The 20,798-nt window shown below is 42.9% G+C and overlaps 1 protein-coding gene across 1 annotated transcript; it reads right to left on the minus strand.

Moving 5' to 3' along the window:
- Positions 1-15,217: 15,217 nt before the first annotated feature.
- LOC100191425 (uncharacterized) lies at positions 15,218-20,283 on the minus strand. Its single transcript, NM_001136858.2, has 4 exons — positions 19,639-20,283; positions 19,385-19,564; positions 17,206-17,474; positions 15,218-17,073 (listed from the first exon to the last, which is right to left on the minus strand). The coding sequence occupies exons 1-4, from the start codon at positions 20,185-20,187 to the stop codon at positions 15,495-15,497; spliced, it is 2,577 nt and encodes an 858-aa protein (NP_001130330.2). The 5' UTR covers positions 20,188-20,283; the 3' UTR covers positions 15,218-15,494.
- Between the last annotated feature and the right edge of the window lie 515 nt (positions 20,284-20,798).

A 20,798-nucleotide genomic window follows, 5' to 3' on the forward strand; every position in this document is an offset into this window, starting at 1 on the left:
GAGCCATGCTCTTTGGTGGGATCGATGAAGAGGCCTTAGGATGCGTTCACGACCATACCGGGGCAAAGGTAATCGGCACTCTATCGAAGAGTGTCGGTTTTCCGAAGCTTGAAGCTGATATTAGCAGCTACCGACAACAACATATCATCGGCAGTTTGTTTTATTCCAACTTCAAGGTAAAATTCTTGTGATAGAGCAAAATTTTACTTTTTATTTTTCGATAAAGTAAGTTTGCTGATGAAGGTTTATTTGTATAGAGTATGCTGCTAAGCAAAGCACTGCAAATGCAGCAATACCTCGAGGATAAAAAGAACGAAATCATAATCGAGGGTTTAGAAAAAAAATTAAAGAGTACGAAGCTTCTCTTGAGAAGAAAGATTTCCTTCTTCAGGCAATGGAGGGTTCCCTTGCAGAAGCGCAAGCCAAAAATACTAGATTAAATAGGGAACTTCTCCAAAAATCAGAGAGCTTCGAACAAGAGAGAAAAGACTTGCAGACAAAATACAAAGCCGAAGTTGTCGAAAATACGAAACTGCAACAATCTTTGAAAGAGCTTTGGAACATGTGTCTGGGTTTTGGCAGCCGCTGCGTTTGGTGATTGAAAAAGGTTTTTTACTTAGTTGGTGCCAGCGCTGAAAAGTTTACCCCTTCGGCCGAAAACATATCAAGCACCTTCGAACACATTGAAGGAGAAGTCGAGGCGCTTGACGAAGTAATAGCTGGGCACGGTGACTTCTGTGCCCTGCTAGCTTCTTTTCGTACACAACGAAGCATATACTTGCTTCGTGCTTTTCGAAGCATTGTTATCAAAGCTGAAGTATCTGTTTGTGCTTCATGTTATGATGATGATGATCCTATGAATGATTACATGAATGTATATGAATGCAATGAATGATGTAATGTAATGTGCAAATGAATGTCCCGGACACACACACGAAACCACACCCAGACTTTGCATCCCTTAGGAACGACTTTTGAGTCTTTTAAGCTCTGTATCCCCTTAGGAACGACTTTTGAGCTTCTTAACCTTCTATTTCGGTGGCATTTAAGTTCTGCATCCCCTTAGGAACGACTTTTGAACTTCTTCACCTTATATTTCGGTGGTATTTGGCTCTGCATTCCCTTTGGAACGACTTTTGAGCAGAAAACTTACTCTGCGCTCCCTTAGGAATGACTTTTGCATCTTCGTCAAACTTTTGGCTCTGCATTCCCTTGGGAACGACTTTTGAGCAGAAAACTTACTCCGTGCTCCCTTAGGAACGACTTTTTTTGCAGCTTCGTCATGCTCTGGATCACCTTGGGGACATCTTTTGAGCTTCTCCCTGTTTTTCTTTTTTGCACACGATGGTGCAAGCTCAGATTTTACATATTACATTTTTGGGGGATTTGGCCCTTGTAGGGCTAAATAAGAATGAAAAATTACAGGCTATGGCCCCATCAAAAACCATTCTCCCCTCTTGAAAGGAAAAGGGTGCCATAGAAAAAAATGAAAAAAGATTACATCAGATTATACATAGTATTGCAGAAGTTCATCCACATTCCAAGATCTGGGTATGTCGTTGCCGTCCATATCCTTCAATCTATAAGAACTAGGTCTTGACGAAGATACTACCAGAAAAGGACCTTCCCACTTCAATTGCAACTTGCCCACTTTGTCTGGGTTGGCCACTCTCCGAAGCACCAGATGCCCTGGCTTGATGTTTTTCAATCAAACTTTTCTGTCACACCACTTTATTGTTTCGGCCTGATATTTATTGATGTGCTCTATAGCCTGAACTCGGGTCCCTTCTATAGTATCTTTTGTTACTTGATAATCAGCTTCGTCTTCTGCCGAAGCTATTGTTCTTATTGACCCTGTCTTTGCTTCCTCTGGAGTTATTGCTTCATCACCAAATAAGAGCTTGAAGGGTGTAAATCTTGTTGACCTTGACGCAGTTGTGTTGTGGCTCCACACCACTTTAATCAGCTCGTCTGGCCACTTTCCTCTAGGCTGGTTGAAGATTAGCTTCATTATTCCTGTCATTATAATGCCATTTGCTCTCTCTACCAGCCCATTTGATTCTGGATGCCTAACTGATGCGAAATGAATCTTCGTACCAATTCGGTCACAAAAATCTTTGAATGCTTCGACATCAAATTGTGTACCATTGTCCATAGTTATTGCCTTCGGCACACCGAAGCGACAAACAATACTTTGCCAAAAGAATTTTTGGACCATAACCGAAGTTATTGTAGCTAAGGGCTTCGCCTCAATCCACTTGGAAAAATATTCTACTGCCACTACAACATACTTCAAGTTGCCTTGTACTGGTGGGAGTGGACCTAACAAATCCAGGCCCCATCTTTGCAATGGCCAGGTTGGCTGTATTAATTAGGTTAGTGACGAAGATTGTTTCTGGTCTCTTGCACATTTTTGACAATTTTCACATTTTTGAACCAGATCTGCTGCATCCGAAGCTGCCTTCGGCCAATAAAATCCTTGCCTAAAAACCTTTCTGAGCAAAGGCCTGGACCCAATGTGAGATCCACACAAACCTGCATGTATTTCCTTCATTAGCTTTATACCTTCGGTTCTGGATAAACACATGAGAAGTGGAGAGCAAACTCCATGTTTGTATAACTCCCCTTCTATCATGATATATGGTCTTGTCCTTGCTTCCATTCTTCTATTATAAACTTCGTCATCCAAAAGATAGTTACCTTGGAGGAAACATATGATTTCAGTCCTCCAATCTTCACTATGTACAGGTGATATTGTGAGCACTGCTCTCTCCATAAGTTCAACCGAAGGTGCTTTTATTGTCTCAAAGAATACTTCCGAAGGTAGAGGGAGCCCTTGTGCTGCTGACTTAGCTAGTAGATCTGCATGCTCATTTTCCCCTCTTGGAATATTTTTTACAGAAAAACCTTCGAAAGAGGCCTCCAACCTTCGGACTATGTCCAAATATTTTTCAAGCTTCGGATCCCTTGCCTTGCTGCTTTTGTCTACATGGCCAGAGATGACTTGGGAGTCAGTTTTAAGGATCGCCCTTCTTATTCCCATTGCCTTTAGTTTCCGAAGCCCCAACAGAAGGGCTTCGTATTCAGCAATGTTATTTGTACAACTAAAATCCAGTCTCGCTGCATAGCATGTTCTGACTTTAGAGGGCACTACTAGGACAGCAGTGGATCCTGCGCCGAAGGTTCCCCAAGAACCATCACAGAAGACTGTCCATGCTTCGGCGTCTTTTGTTACTTCTTCCTGAGCCCCTGGCGTCCAATGAGCGACGAAATCTGCTAACGCCTGGGACTGAATTGAGGACCTATGTACATAGTCAATAGAAAATTCATTGAGCTCGGCAGCCCATTTTCCGGTCCTCCAGTAGCTTCTCTATTCCTCATTATGTCTTTCAAAGGTTGCGACGAAGGAACAATTATATGATATGCTTGAAAATAATGCCGAAGCTTTCTAGAGACCATCAACACAGCATATAACACCTTCTCCAATTCTGTATAATTTTTCTTTGATAAGCTTAGAACTTCGGAGACAAAATATACTGGTGCTTGTTTTTTGACCTGGCCATCTTGCTTCTCTTATACAAGCGCCACACTGACTGCAGAGTGAGCGGCTGCTACATATAAGAGTAATGGAGCCCCTGACAAAGGTGGAGTTAGAGTTGTCAAGTCTATCAAGTATTGCTTTAACTCTTCGAAAGCCCTTTGCTGAGCCGGACCCCATTGGCAAACTTCGGTTGACTTCAGTATTTCAAAGAATGGTAGATTCCTTTCTGCTGATCTGGATATAAATCTGTTTAACGATGCCAGCCTTCCTGCCAACCGTTGAGCCCCTTTTTTTGTATTTCGCGGCTCTATCTGAAGGATAGCTTCGATCTTATTTGGGTTAGCTTCGATTCCCTTCGTTGATACCAGATAGCCAAGGAACTTGCCCTTCTTTACTCCAAAAACACATTTTTTGAATTTAATTTCAGACCAGCTTGCCTGAAATTGGCAAATGTCTCCTGCAAGTCAGCAATATGATTCTTTAGCTTTGTGCTTTTTACTATGATGTCATCAACATAAGTCAGCACATTCCTGCCTATTTGGGAGTGAAGGACCTTGGCTGTCATTCTGCTGAAGCTTCCTCCAGCATTTTTGAGCCCCTCAGGCATCTGAAGGTAGCAATAAGTGCCACTAGGAGTTATGAAACTAGTTTTTGGCTCATCTTCCTTCTTCATCCAAATTTGATGATAGCCTGAGTAGCAGTCCAGTAGACTCATAAGCTCCGAAGAAGCTGTTGCATCTACAAGGGAGTCTATTCTTGGTAATGGGAACTCGTCCTTTGGGCATGATTTGTTGAGATCTGTGAAGTCAATACACATTCTCCATTTGCCATTAGCTTTTTTCACCATGACAGTGTTGGCTAGCCATTTTGGATATGTTACTTCTCTGATAACACCAGCACTGAGAAGTCTCTTTACTTCGTTGCGAGCACCTTCAGCTTTATCATCAGACATCTTCCGAAGTCTTTGCTTCCTTGGCCTGAAAGATGGATCCACATTAAGTGAATGTTCGATGACATCTCTGTTGACACCACAAAGATCATTGGTTGTCCAAGCAAAGACATCTTTGTTGTTGAACAAAAACCATATCAGAGTTTTTTCTTGCTCATCAGATAATTGAGATCCCAGCAGTACCCTTTGATCTGCTATATCCTCACATAGGAGCATAGGTTGCAGCTGATCTGCCGAAGCAGCCTTCTCTCTTTTGTGTTTATATTGTTGACAAGCTTCGGCTCCATCTATGTTGTGGATTGCCTTTGAATCTGTCCAACTCCCTTCAGCCCTTCTGGTAGCTTCTTGACTTCCATGGACAACAATGAGCCCTTGTTCCGAAGGTATCTGTTGGGGAACTGTTCTCAAATTCTATGAATCAAGAACAAGTCAACATGAGATGTTAAATGTTAATGCTCTTCGTCCTTCAAAGCATTATTTCCCTTAGGATATAATGATCTTCAGACGAAGGTCATGAAGGTCATACCTTCATCATCGTTGTATATGTCAAATAAAAGAAGAGGCATATGACATATAGGAAACAACATAAACAATCATGTAACATTAATAATTCATTCTTAATTATATAATTATGGAAAGGCAGGAACAATATTTAATTACAAAAGTACCTTCGGCTTGATGGAAGGTAAGAAAGTACAAGCGTGATGTAAGAGCAAGCACAAGTCAGTGTGAACAGTATAGGGGTACTGTTCATCTATTTATAAGCACAGGACGCAGCCTATGAGAAACTACATTCATGCCCTTTACATTTATTATTGACTTATAGATAAATCTATGAGGACTAGATAGCCTTTTCCCCTTTAATTCGGTTCCTTTTTCTGCGATTGAGCCGAAGCTCCTTTGCCCGTTGCTTCGGAGCAGCGACAACCTTCGTCATGACCATGCTCTTCCCATCGTGTATGCTTTTATCCTGAGTCCGAAGGTACTTGTCCATAAGCAAAACTTGGAAAATATTGTTAAATTACGTTTTTGAGGACCTTCGGAGGACGAAGGCCCCCAACAGTAGCCCCTCGCAGTATTAGTTTGTTTAAAATAATGAATTCAGACTGCGACATGGACGAAGGCCTTAAGCCGAAGGTCCGAAAAAACACCTTCCCTTTGCTAGAATAGCAACAGTCAATGATAGACGGGACCCTCCAACTCGGGGCGCGTCGAGCGTATAAATAAGAACTCACCCTGACCACATTTGGTACGCTGTTTGTGCCACTTGCTTAATTTGCTCAATTTTATAGCTCTTGCTCACCAACGCTTGCTTAGTTTCTCAAGATTTCTAAGCTTCGGTTTGAAGGACATGTTTTCGTCATTTCCGAAGAAAAGATGTCTCAAGACAAGAAAGTTGTTGTTGAGACGAAGCTAACCGAAGAGGAGAAGCTTTTTGAGCAGAAGAAGGCTGCGAATCCTTATATAGCTGGGTTTTTAGAATCAATGGCAAAATCGAATACAGAGAAAATTACAAAGGAGATATTGGAGGGCCTTTTTGAAGATACTGGTGATAGTGACAATTATGATGCTGAAAGTGGGGGTGAAGATTCCGAAGATCGACCGTGGAGGCCAAGCCATGTAAATTTTGGTAAGTCGACCATCAAGCAAAGTCACCTTGAAAGTATGAGGGGGAGGTACTTTCGAGATATATCTATTGTGAGGGCTGGCGAAGACAATAACACTCCTGCGCCTGAGGAGAATGAAGTTGTGATTTTCCGAAGCTTCTTTAAAGCTGGGCTTCGGTTCCCACTGAGCAGGTTTGTAGTTGAGGTGCTGAAAACCTTCCAAATTTTCCTTCATCAACTGACCCCCGAAGCCATATTGAGGATGGGAGTCTTTGTCTGGGCAGCAAGGAGCCAAGGGATAGAACCAAGCGCAAAGTGCTTCTGCAACATGCATGAACTTATGTATGAGACAAAGGCCATGGGGAAGGAATAGTATCACAACAACTTTGGTTGTTACGGGTTTTTTGCTCGTCCCAACGCAAGTCACCCAGTGCCAACATTTCGGAAGAGGTGGCCGGGAAATTGGATGGAGGAATGGTTTTATGTGAAGAACGACTTGGTAGCGAGGGAGGATGTTAAGGATGTTATCATGCGTCCCATATGGTCCCGCTTCGGCCTTCGAAAGCCGAAGGTTGAAATTGATGAAGCCGCCGAAGCATGCCAGAAGGCATTTGGTACTGTATGCTTCTTCATTGGTACAAGAGACCTAATTCAAGAACATATAGCATTCAGAGTATGGCCTCTTGTAGAGAATTGGGAGATGCCGAAGGAGACTATCACCGAGTCTGGCGAAGGTGACCTGGTTCGACTGAAGTATACATTCAGATATGGAGATAAATTTGATGAACCAAATGACGACTAGCTGAAATGTATCGAAGTTACAAGTGATGAATTGCTTGGGCCATATTCCAAAGCAGAAGATAATGCATTATCCACATCCTTCGGGGGCCGAGGAAAAAAGAGGTTGAACAGAGTTTTTGATGCCATTGGTTTTGTTTACCCCGATTACTGCTACCCACTGCGAGGACGAGGAAAGAAGAGGAAAGCTTCTGCTTCGGCCAAAACGGTTGCTTCAGCCACTCCAGATGAGGCCGCATCGACGAGCAAAAAGTTGAAAGTCCTTACCCACCGGCCACGCTATATTGAGCCGGCCGTGGTGCCTGAGTTTGGCGGGGAAACTTCTTCAGCTACTAAACCAAAGGAGCCCATTCCTCCTACGCAGAAGGCTGAAGATCCGGCTACGATGCCGAAGGTACCTTCATCCAAGCTAGCTGAGTCAAAGACCGATAAGAATAAGGCCGAAGAGCCAAAAGTTGAAGGAACAAAAATGTTAGAAATTTTAAGCCCTTCAGCAGAAGTAACAGTGCCGAAGGCACAAAAAAGCTTTGCGGCAACTCCGAAAAGAAGAAGGATGGCAAATGTACTAGATGTGCTAGAAACAGTAAAGGCTTTAAGCTCTACTCCTTCAGGGAAAATTGTCGAGGCTTCAAAAATGCAAACCAAAGCTGAAACAAAGCTGGCCAAAATTGAAGCTGCAGTAAGCCAAGCTAGTGCCGAAGCTGGGCCTTCAGAGCTTGCCGAGAAAAAACCTTCGGAAATTTAAGAGAAAGCAACAGAAGAAAAAGCCTCAAAGCAAACTTCGCCTGAAAAGGTTGCTACTCCTGCTCCCAAAGCTTTGGAAGAGAGCATTGATTACATCATCTGCCATGCTTCGGGAAAGATGCTTTCTACGGAAGAAAAACGAGAAGCTCAACATTATGCCCAAAAACTGAAATACCCCAAGGGGGCATTGGTGTTTAATGGCAGCGGAGAAGAAGATTTTTTGTACTGTCTCCTGGATAACAAAGAGATATCCGTCAGCCGGGAGATTGGAAGAAGCTTCGGATTTCCGAAGCTAGAAGATGGCCTCTCAGTATTGTCAAAGGATGAATTGGCTGACAGTTTAGCACATAATAGCATAAAGGTATCAAAATCAATTTTGTATTTGAAAACAAATTCCTTCATTTGTTTATACTTAATGATGTACTCCTCTTGCAGGGCTTGATCCTTAGCAATGCCCTCAGAGCTCAGAAAAACATCGAAGATGAAGGGTGTACAATGGCTCTGAACAACCTTCGTTCAGAGGTGATTGAACTAAGGAACGAAGGCCTTGAAAAGGATAAGATATTAATTTCATTGGTAAACAAAATAAAAGAGGACGAAGCTAATTCCAAAGTTCAAGCTGAGGCTCAAAAGAGTGAAAATGAAGACCTTCGGAGACAATTAGCTGAGGCCAAAGAGAAATGCGCTGTTGCTGAAGCTAATCGGGATGCCAGCGAATATTGGAAAAATTATTTAGAAAAGACAGTTGCAGAGCTTCGCGCCTCCAAGGAAAGATGTTTTGAAAAATCTGTGGAGTGCATGAAAAAGATGAAAACTAGCTTCGCCAATGTGGGCGCCTATTCAAACGAAGACAACTTCATACGAGGCAACCCCAAGGGTGTTATCGAGTGGATCAGTGGTGAAGCCGAAGCTTTTGAGGAGATTTTGAGTGACCGCGGGGACGTCTGCGCATTCTCTGGTGCGAGGGGAGTTGCAGCCGTTTTAGAGAAGGCATGTTGCGATCATGTTAAATCCTTGGCCCAGGCTGAAGCTGCTTTCTCTATGGATGACACGAAGGACCCCTTGGCCGAAGCAAGTTTATTGGGCGGAAAATTTTTCACTAATATTTGGGACAATGGCGGCCAAGAAATGGCTCATGAAATAATGAAAAAGAGCGAAAAAGATATCCACGACTCTCGAGAAGCAGCGAAGAAAGCTGAGAAAGCTGCAGAACTTGAGAGACGGATAGGTATTGTTTAATGGCTTGTAGCTTCGTCGTTTGTTTTCGTGACTTCGAACTAATTGATGTTTTCTACCGTAGTTGAACTACCTCCTCCACCAGAGCCATTCGGCCCACTCGCCGACCCAGAAACGAAGAAAGCAATAGAAATTGTTGGGGACTTGTTCTCAAATGCTTCGAATTCAGAACAAGGCAACATAAAATGTTAAATTTTAATGCCCTTCGTCCATTGAAGTATTATCTTCCCAAGAGTATAATGATCTCCGGACGAAGGTCATGAAAAAAGGTCATGAAGGTCATACCTTCGTGATTAGAGTTGTGAAATAATGAGAGATACAAAATATAAAACATGAAAGAATAATATGTTAAAGCACTTAATTTTATTCATATATTTCATTATACAAACTTAAATATTAAAACATAACATTTAATCACATTTATACCTTCGACTTGACAGAAGGCAATAATCCAAGTGTCGCGTGCAAGCGATTACAAGATTGCGTGAACAGTACGAGGGTACTGTTCATCTATTTATAGGCACAGGGCGCAGCCTGTGTGAAATTACATTTATGCCCTTTATAATCAATTACAATCATGACACAAACTATCATGGGTCGATTGGTCATTTCATCTTTAAGTCGGTTCACTCCTTCGTCTTGAGACATGTCACTATGCCGAAGCTTTATGGGTGATAGCTTCGACACTGCTTTTGAGAGGATCTGCCGAAGGTGTTTCTTTCTTCAGGATCTTCGGCTACGAAGCATACCCCCAACAGAAATCATTAATATGGCCGAAGCTATTGTCGACGAAGTTGTTACCAAAATGCTTAATGAAGCTGCAGAAAAAGTTCTGAAGGAAGAACAGTAGTTATTGTAAAAAACATTTCTAGGATATTAATGTAACATTTGCTGAACTAAGCCTGTAATATTTGATGTTTATAATTTTGAATCTAATATGTAAGTTTTTTGTAATTCAATTCTTTGCGATGCATGAAATTTTATGTACATACCGTTTTTGAGCCTTCGGCGAAAAAACACCTTCCCTTCTTTTCATAATTCGTAAAGAAGAGCTTTTATGCCTCGTAAGGGCATCCGCACTTCGTAAAAACATCAATGCTTCGTAAACAATAGATCCCTTCTTCCACATCAGAACTGATGAAGCTATAATTCTCAGCTTACTTTGTGCCTTAGCACCTTTTCATTTTTGTAAAACATTCTCCGAAGATCGTCTTCGTTTCCAATTCATGTCATTGGTGTGATATGATGATATGATGTGATGCTATACGATATGATGTGATGATATGATGCAAACAATGATGCTAATGTCGAAGCCACACACCCTCACTGAAACACAATCTATGTGTCCCCTTAGGAACGATCAAAGTCTCTTTGCCGTTTATTTTTCGGCTTCACCGCTTATTTTTCGGTGTAAGTTCTGCATCCCCTTAGGAACGTCTTTTGAACTTCTTCACCTTCTATTTCGGCGGTATTCGCGTTGACTTTTCGCGCTTCGCCTTATATTTCAGCGGTATTTGGCTCTGCATTCCCTTTGGAACGACTTTTGAGCAGAAAACTTACACTCGCTCCCTTAGGAACGACTTTTTGTAGCTTCGGCAAACTTACACTGCGCTCCTTAGGAACGACTTTTGGTAGCTTCGGTAAAATTTGCGATGCGATTTTTAGCTCTGCATTCCCTTAGGAACGACTTTTGAGCTTCAACAATTTTTGGGCTTCGTAAGTTTGTGGAAAGAATATATTTCACTATGACAAGAACGAAGCTATTACAAGAAATTAAAAATGACAAGAAAACTAGGTTTACATTGATTGTTCCTTATTAAAAAGAAAATGACAATGAGTGTAAAAATGTTTCAGAGGAAGGATATCTCTCAATAGATATGTTTTGATTCTGGCACAGTACTGTTGACTGTGCGAGCTTTGGATTCCTCCCTGAAATCCCGCTGCTGATGGGTCTGTTGGCTCCCTTATGGCTGCTGACCTCGTGAATAGGCAGGTTGTAGTGGTGGCGGAGGTGAAAGCTGTGGCCAAGAAGCCTGTGGCTGACTAGCCGAAGCAACAGAAACTGCAGGGGTATTACCCACATATTCTGGTATGTAGGGTGAGTGACATGATGCAGTGTGCAGGACCTGCTTCGGTTGACTTTGTCGGGCTTCGGCTTCTGCAATCTCCTTCTGCTTTTGGATGGTGATTTGGCACATTCTTGTAGTATGGCCCTTGTCTTCACCACAAAATAGGCAATAGATCTTCCTAGGCTGATCCCCATATCTTCCTCCGAAGCCCCTGGCGCCTCTGCCTCTTGGAGCTGGCGGTCGGAAAGAGCTTTGTTGCTGCCCCAAAGATTGTGAAGTATACTGTGGCCTCTGCAGCTGACTTCCTCTATCATCACTCTGAGTGGAGTTGTGAATTGACCTGACATGCCTCGAGTGGATTATTCCTCCGAAGCCCCTGGTCATCTCAGAGAACCTGTAGGCCTCCTCCCTTCTTTGGCGGAAGTCATTGTCAGCCCGTATGTACTCATCCATCTTTTGAAGCAGCTTCTCCAGAGTCTGTGGAGTCTTTCTAGCGAAATACTATGCAGTAGGTCCTGGACGAAGCCCCTTGATCATGGCCTCAATGACAATTTCATTGGGCACTATAGGCGCTTGTGCTCTCAGACGCAAGAACCTTCGGACATATGCCTGGAGATACTCCTCATGGTCATGCGTGCATTGAAACAGGGCCTGAGCTATGACTGGCTTCGTCTGAAAGCCTTGGAAACTTGTTAGTAGCATATCCTTGAGCTTCTGCCACAAAGTTATAGTCCCTGGCCGAAGAGAAGAATACCATGTTTGGGCCACATTCCGAACTGCCATGACGAAGGACTTGGCCATGACAGTTGCATTGCCTCCATATGAAGATATAGTTGCTTCATAACTCATCAAAAACTGCTTCGGATCTGAATGCCCATCATACATGGGGAGCTGAGGTGGCTTGTATGATGGAGGCCATGGGATAGCCTGCAGTTCTGCTGCCAAGGGAGAAGCATCATCAAAGGTAAAGGTATCATGATTAAAATCATCATACCATCCATCCTCGTTGAATAAGCCTTCTTGATGAAGCTCCTTGTGTTGGGGCCTTCGATCTTGTTCATCTTGAGCAAGATGGCGTACTTCTTCAGTGCCTTCGTCGATCTACCTTTGAAGATCAGCCAGTCAGGCCATCTTCTTCTTCTTCCTTTGTACTTGCTGATGGATTATCTCCATGTTTCTGATCTCTTGGTCCAACTCCTCCTCCTGGAGTGTTGGACTAGTGGCCTTCCTTTTCTGGCTTTGGGCCTCTCGGAGAGAGAGGGTCTCCTGATTTGGGTCCAGTGGCTGCAGTGCGGCAGCCCCTGGCGCTAAAACTTTCTTCGGCGGCATGACGAAGGTCAGTGCTTGCCGAAGGTGGTCGAAAAAAGGGTTCACCGGAGGTGGGCGCTAATGTTGGGGACTTGTTCTCATATGCTATGAATCAAGAACAAGGCAACACGAGATGTTAAATGTTAATGCCCTTCGTCCTTCAAAGCGTTATTTCCCTTAGGATATAATGATCTTTAGACGAAGGTCATGAAGGTCATACCTTCATCATCGTTGTATATGTCAAATAAAAGAAGAGGCATATGACATATAGGAAACATCATAAACAATCATGTAACATTAATAATTCATTCTTAATTATATAATTATGGAAAGGCAGGAACAATATTGAATTACAAAAGTACCTTCGGCTTGATGGAAGGTAAGAAAGTACAAGCGTGACGTAAGAGCAAGCACAAGTCAGCGTGAACAGTACGTGGGTACTGTTCATCTATTTATAGGCACAAGACGCAGCCTATGAGAAATTACATTCATGCCCTTTACATTTATTATTGACTTATAGATAAATCTATGAGGACTAGATAGCCTTTTCCCCTTTAAGTCGGTTCCTTTTTCTGTGATTGAGCCGAAGCTCCCTTGCGCGTTGTTGCTTCGGAGCAGCGACAACCTTCGTCATGACCATGCTCTTCCCATCGTGTATGCTTTTATCCTGAGTCCGAAGGTACCTGTCCATAAGCAATACTTGGAAGATATTGTTAAATTACGTTTTTGAGGACCTTCGGAGGACGAAGGCCCCCAACAGTATCTTCATGCATAATTATGCTGGATGAAGTATTGCTTCGATGGCATTAAGTGTTCCTCGACCAATGATTGCATTGTACGGGTACTCCATGTTGACAATGTCAAAAACAACTTGCTCAGTTCTTGTGTTGTGGACATAACCGAAGGTAACTGACATTGTGATTTTGCTGAGTGCCACAATCTGCCGTCCGCCGAAGCCACACAGAGGGTGTGTAGCATCATGAATCTTGTCCTCTGGTTCTTGCATCTGCCTAAAAGCCTTTGCAAATATAATGTCCGCTGCACTCCTGTGTCAACCAGAACATTGTGGACCAGAAATCCCTTGATGACACAAGATATAACCATAGCATCATTGTGAGGATAGTCTTTTAGCTGAAGATCCTCCTGGGAGAAGGTGATTGGGATGTGGGACCACTTGGACCTGACGAAGGGTCCTTGCACCCCAACATGCTGCACTCTTCTCTGTGCTTCCTTCTTTTGCTTCTTGTTGGTTGGCTCTGAACTTGACCCGCCCGTGATTGGGAACACCAGCTTTGTGACCGAAGGTGCTACAACTTGGTTGTTGAACGAAGCCATCGTCTCAACAGTGGAAGTGAGCTTACCGGAGGTGGGCGCCAATGTTGGGGACTTGTTCTCAAATGCTATGAATTAAGAACAAGGCAACACAAATGTTAATGGTTAAAGACCTTTGTCCTTCGAAGCATTATTTCTCTCAGGATATAATGATCTTCATACGAAGGTCATCTCAATATATAATGGGAAGCATAATCGTATGACAAATATAAAAAACTTGAATAATTATATGATATCATGGAGACATTTTTATTATATAATCATGAATAAACATGAACAATATTGGATTACATTTATACCTTTGGCTTGACAAAAGGTGAGAATCCAAGTGTGACGTGCGAGTGAATACAGGTGAGCGTGAATAGTACAGGGGTACTGTTCACCTATTTATAGGCACGGGATGCAACCCGGTTAAAATTACATTCATGCCCTTAATAGCTAATTACAAACATGACATAAGTCATCATGGACTAAACAGTCTTTTCCTTTTTAAGTCGGTGTTGCCCTTCGTCTCAAAGCGCGTCGTCATGCCGAAGCTCCCTATATTATAGCTTCGGCATATACCTTCGTGTTGTGTCTCACTTGCATATCACCCTGCCGAAGGTGTTTTTGCTTGGAGGACCTTCGGCGAAGAAGAAGGCCCCCAACACCCATCAAGGAAGATTACTGACACTTCTACCAAGGCACATTCAATGAGGCAAACTAGGTTATTTATAAACAATCTCAACTTAATGGATACATTTTTATTGATGGGGGTGTTAGAATATTATGTGTGTGTGGCTCCAATAGTCTTAGCTGGTTGGTTTTCTACTTAAGACAAGTTATTATGGCTCTAATAGATAGATTAGGGTATCCCCTAGTTTGTTGTAACCTTGAATTGTAAGTTAGATATGTGGTTGGAGGTGCTTGTTGTACAAGATGTAATCACCATGCTAGGGGTTGTTCTTAGCTATATTAACACAGATCTATGAGAATGAGAAGACATCATGTTACAACCATTTCTATTAGTGGTAGCATATGTATATATAAACCCTTCTTTTATAAAGAAGAAAGGAGGGTGGAATTGGATCTGAAGGAAACAATCTAACATAGATGACATGTGCTTTAGTATAGTCTGGCCACTCTAAGGTCAATCTTAGTGAAAAGTTTCATTGTGTTGTTTCCAAGACTAACATATCATATAGAATGAAATAAAATATTGATGAAACATCAACTCTTAATATGAAGTTTCATTCTATGATTTTATATACATATAATTTGATGACACATTGCGAGTTAGTAAAAGCATGCTAAGAGGGATTATGACCATAAAACTCACTTCTTCTCAAAAAGGGCAGATTTGGTGCTAAAGGCTCCCACATGAGTGTAGTCTAGCGAAATGATAAACCAAGGTAAGCTTCTCCCCTCAAATACGGAAAGGCTGCTTTGAAACTATGACCTGGTGACTCAATGAGATAGCTCCAACCACTGCACGAGGCTTGCCTTCAAACTTACTTCTCACATAACGTTAATGTGACAACTTATTAAATGCAAATAAAGCATCCACTGAGACTAACCTTAATGGAAGTTTCATGCTCATTTAATAGGATTGGTAAACGAGTATGAATGTGTTACAAAGAGCATATTGAACCCAAAAGTGAAACTATGCATGGTACAAGGTGGTTAGTTCGACCACAAAGTAAATCCTATTTGCTAATGTGAGATACATGAAAAGAAAAAAAAATGAAACTATGCATTGTGATTGGCCTTAACATGAAATTTTGTCTCTTTTGTCATTCAACCAAATACTAGAAATTATGAATACAAGGTTTCCATAATACGAATTAAGCTTCTAGGAGTAGAATCTGCTTTGTTGCAAACAGGTCTACCATATATGTATCTGCCACATACATCTTAGCTGAAAACTTCGTTTACTTCCTCTCGTTCTTGGAGTAGAACCTTAGGACCACATAGAAGACGAGTCGGTAGAGCACGCCCCAGGCTAGGAGAATTGCAACGTCTATCCAGATGTTATCAATTGCTATGTCCATGGTGGAAAGCACATCTTGGCCTACCAGGGGGCATGTCGTTGAGGTGGAATTCAGGTTACTGACTTGTCCCAGAGGTCCAGGTGAAAGTTGGTTTTGTGTGCCAACATAGCATTCGCTTCCTTTGAACTCATTCACAAGCAATGCCTCGAATGGATATTTTATGGCCGAGATATAATGGAGCCACCTCCATGCCATAGGGATCATCGTCCGCTTCAGGAAGAAACCACAAGTGATGAAGAAGAGTGCTGTTGTCGCAATCACGACAGCATATCCAGTGATGTAGCTTGGAACAAGTGCACTGACTAGCATCACGTATGCATTGGTTGTTATAAGAGATGCAAACAGGATGATCCAGAAATTAACCAGGCTGCTTTGTAAATGGAGCATGAACTTTGTGATGACTGCAAAGGTGAACCCCTGAATAGCAAAGAACGGGAGGTAGACGATTAGAGAGGATACCACATAGGATGATGCACGGTAAGCATTGTGGGACCTTTCACGGATGAAGATAAAGCGCTCCTGGATGAAGGTGGGAACGGCATCATTGGAGGAGAAGAAGACAAGGCAGACTGCAAAGATGTAGAAGTTGAGGAGGCGATTGATGGTTGTGAAGTTAGCATCGCTGAGGCGGTGGAAAAGCGTCGAAAGAATGAGTGCCATAACTGCGAGGACGATCTCCCGGGAGAGGAATAGCTCTGGCGTGCGCACCACATTCAGAGCAGTGCGCCATGAGAGCACAACCACCTCTCTGAACCAGGGATTAGCAAACTTGGGGCCATCCTCCGGAGCATCCAGTGGTTCCAGTTCAAGCTGGTATTCATGGTAGCTAGGTTCCTCCGGCTTGAAAACTGGTTCACGGGGTGACTGAGGAGGAGGTGCGTGTTGTGGCGTAGCGACACGGCTGCGCTGCTGGTAGCTTGACACTGGGGTCCTAGCTGGAGTCCGAGCAGGAGTCCATGTAGGCTTACGGTGGGGCGTCCCTGTGACACCATGGTAAACCCAGACCGAGAAATCCTTGTAAAACTGTGATGCAAGTCTTGGATGGTAGGTTGAGGTTCCGGTATGCAAGGGTGTGTGCGACTTTCTCTCAAGAGAGTTGTCGAATTCTTCGTCCTCATCGTCGATGTTATAGGACTCGAAGTTTGACATGGGATTAGCATGAGGCGTTCCGGTTGTGACCGAAAACTGGTTGCTCTTGAGCTGGATCTGTCGGAACTGCACTGATTTCTGGTATGGTGTTCTTGGTGTCTTGGGTATCGGTGTCTTGGCAGCTTCATCAGGTTTGCTGCCATCCCTCTGGTAGGCAACTAAAGGCTCAAGTCCAAGTGTTGATTCATCATACTCCTTGATGACATCCAGGAGGTACTCGATGCTGTTCTCGCCATCAGGTACAGGCCGGCCAAATCCAGCAAGGTGTGTGGGAAGCGTAAGAGGAGTTCCTAGGTAGATTAGCCTTCCTCTGCATGCATCAAGCATAGTAGGTAGCTAGTTAGAATAATGCCATAAGAGGTCCTTACTGTAGCAGACAACTAAGTGGCTACAGAAATTTAGTTCTCCTCAAAGTAAAGACTTCTCTCTTGTCTGTAATTACCTTGCCAGGATGACTATTCTGTCGAGAAGCATCTGAATCCTGAAAGATGGCTGATGAATTGTCATTAGCACAATGCTTCCCCCCTTTGCAATTTCTTTCACTTTCTCTACCACACTGTATGCACTGGTGGAATCAAGGCCAGAGGTCGGTTCATCGAGAAACAGAAGGGATGGTTTATGGATTATGTCAGTGCCAATCGACACCCTGCGGCGTTCCCCACCAGAGACACCTCGTATCCCTTCATCCCCAATGTATGTGTGAGCTGTTGTCTGTTATTTGGACAGTCGAAGCATAATAAAAAAATGTAAATGGTATGCTCAAGAGAACTTAATTACAGGGGAACAAATAAAATTATATTGTTGAGCTATTACTGATAATATTACTTGTAGGTGTGAAAACGGACGGATACGGACGGATAGTAGCTCATCACACCCTAATGTATTTAAAACATATTCGAGATCGGAATACAGATATAGAGACCGGATATTTATCCGGACGGATAAGTGACGGATACGGATATTATTTGGTCTGATATCGGATACTTTTCGAATAATGCATTAATTGGTTATCATAAAATATTTTTGTTCGACCACAAAATTGCAAGTAAATTATCAAGACTAATAAATATTTTAAAAAAAGATAATCTCAAGTTCCCACATAAAAATGGTAAAGTGAAGTATTGATTATGTTGAAACTTGGATACCTAGAGTGATTTCACGTAATAAGTGGAAATAAAATAGAAGAAACGTTGACACCTTGTGGATTTTATGGTCTCATTATTTTTTATGACTATATGTGGCCATATGTTGTACCTTCATATAATTTCATGAATTTCTGAGGTTATTTGTGCATTATTCATTTCTTTTTACATAAAATCCTCAAAATATAATTAAATTCATAACATACACTAGTTTTGACCCAAAATTGCAAAAAGTTACCAAAACTAATAAACAATCTATACAAAGATAACCTCAAGTCTCCACACGAAAATGATAAGTGAAGTATTGATTATGTTGAAACTTCGATACATGTCACATGTAACTCATGCAATAAGTATGAGTGGAATGGAAGAAACATTGGCATGTTGTGGATTTTATAGTCCAAATGTTTTTGAGAACTATATATGGACATATGTTGTGTCTCCATAAAAATTTATGAATTGTTTGAGCTATTTGTGTATTATTATTATTTTCTATAGAAAATCATTAAAATGCAATTAAATTCATATAGATCTTATCATCCAAACATTTTTTATGGTTATATATGAACATATGTTGTGCCTTCATAAAATTTTAAAAAATTGAGGCTATTTGGTGTATTATTAATTTCTAGTTGTAGGAAATCATCAAAATACAATTGAATTCATAAAAATATTGTAGCGTCGCTAATAAATAGTCTATAAAAAAGATAATCTTAAGTTCTCACATGGAGATAACCTTGAGCCCCACATGAAAATGATAAAGTCTAATAATTTGATATAAATTTGGACACTATTTCAATGATTTTGATGTGTTTAAACAAAAATGTGATGTACTACAAAGTTATAGATCTCTTCGAGCTCTACTATTTTCACATAAATTTTATCTTCATCCGATTTCATATGTAAAAGTTATGATTTTATAACTATATTATTATGCAAAAAAAGAAAAAACGGATACCTGAATTCCGGGTACCCGTATCCGACCCGAATATCTAGATATTTACTGGGTAGTCTTCGCCCGTATACGACCCGAATCCGAAGCTACACTATCCGGGTATTACTCATATCCATCCCGAATATAAAAAATATATATATTCGTTTCGAGTATTTGTACTATTTGTATCTGGTATCCGGCGAGTATACTCGTCCCGTTTTCACCCCTAATTACTGATTACATTTATATATGTAATGGGCAGTAAATGAATATGAAGTTTATAGTGACTGTAAGTTGGGATCCTTAGATTAATTTCAGATTACCATTCATCAATTTGACTAAAACAATAGTATGATGAAAAATACGACTAAAACAATGGGACGCTTTTTCTGATCAGCAGAGAGATTCAGAGGTTTTTTAGTTAGATTGGACAACCAACCAAATGATACTGTACAACTTAATCTCTTTTTTTTCTTTTGGAGAAAAAAAAAGAAAAAGAAACGGATGATAGAGGAGCAGGGGACAAAAGAGGTTGGTGGTATAACCTGCAAACCAAGCTGCTCAATGAGCTCCCACACCCGGTTGAGCTTCTCAGCCCTGGAGAGCGACGGAGGCAGGCGGACCTCGGCGGCAAACCTCAGCGTCTCCAACACCGTGAGCATCGGGAACAGCTGGTCGTCTTGCATCACGTACGATGAAATCTGCTTCATGTAGCTCGTCGTCACCTGAATGCACGAAAACGGTCAGTACAGCACGCAATGCAACAGAACATCTTCAGCATGCTAGCTACTGCTCTTACCGATCGCCCGTCGATGCTGACGGACCCCTCGAGGCTTCCCTTGGCGATCCTGCCGGCGAGCGCGTCGAGGAACGTCGACTTGCCGGCGCCGCTGGGCCCAAGGATGGCTGTGACCTGGCCGCGGAGCGCCTGGCCGGAGATGTCGTTGAGCAGGTACACCTCCTTCTTGACCTTCACCCCGTCCTTCTTCTGCTTCTTGATGACGCTATAGGACAGCTCTTTGAACTCCAGCCCCTGCCCGGGGAAGTTGATCACCTTCACCCCCGGGACCGGGACCGGCCGTACGGGAACGTGGCCGCCGCTGCCGCGGTGGTGGTGCTGGTGCTGGTGCTGCGGCCTCCCGCGCGCGTCCCCCGCTGCGTCGAGGAGGCTCTCGAGGCTCTTCTTCCGCTCCGTCTGCCACGCGGGCATCTCTGCCGCAGCTGTAGTTCTCCGACCTTCACCCGCGCGTTCCGTGGCGTGGTGGTGGTGGTGGTGGGTGGCACGCGTCTCGGCCCGATCCATGCGGTGCCCGGCTGGCCGCTCCGGGCGGTGCCCGCCAGCCGGCATCTCCGCCGCAGCTCTGTGGCCTCCGTTGGCATGTCCCCGGCTGGGCCTCCGAGCGCCCGTCGCCAAGTCCACCTCGTGCTGCTGCTGCTGCTGGCGATGCATGCTTGTGGTACCTGCTGCACCTGTTCCTCTGCTACTATACTCTGGTCTTATAGTTGTGTCATTGTATATATTTTGTATTGGTGTGCTACCTTGGTTTCCCTCGGAACAGGGTTTCTGAGTCTTCTATGCGCTGTTTGGTCGCAGCTGAACACAGCCAAAAGTGGGGTATTTTGTCTGGCATCGCAGCATTGGAGGTGATGTTTCCGCTGCCTTGGTTTTGCAGGAGCCCTCTTTGGTGCATAGCTCCGGGCCGTTGAGATCCGTAACAATGTGCTTGTCTGCTTATACCAGTGATGAAAGTTACTGCTACAGCGTCGACTTGATTTTACTCTAGAACCTGTGAGACACACATGGCATTTTTTTCTCTTGACATGGCTAATGGCAGCTAACAGTATCACCGGCTGGCAGCGGGCACATTTTGTTTTGTGTCAAGACAAGCCAGCAGCCGCGGCCGAAACGGCTGGCTTAAAGTGTCTCCTAAAGTTTTCTCTAAAGCTTTACAGGCACTT

Source organism: Zea mays, chromosome 10, assembly GCF_902167145.1.
Source record: "Zea mays cultivar B73 chromosome 10, Zm-B73-REFERENCE-NAM-5.0, whole genome shotgun sequence".
Lineage (NCBI taxonomy): Eukaryota > Viridiplantae > Streptophyta > Magnoliopsida > Poales > Poaceae > Zea > Zea mays.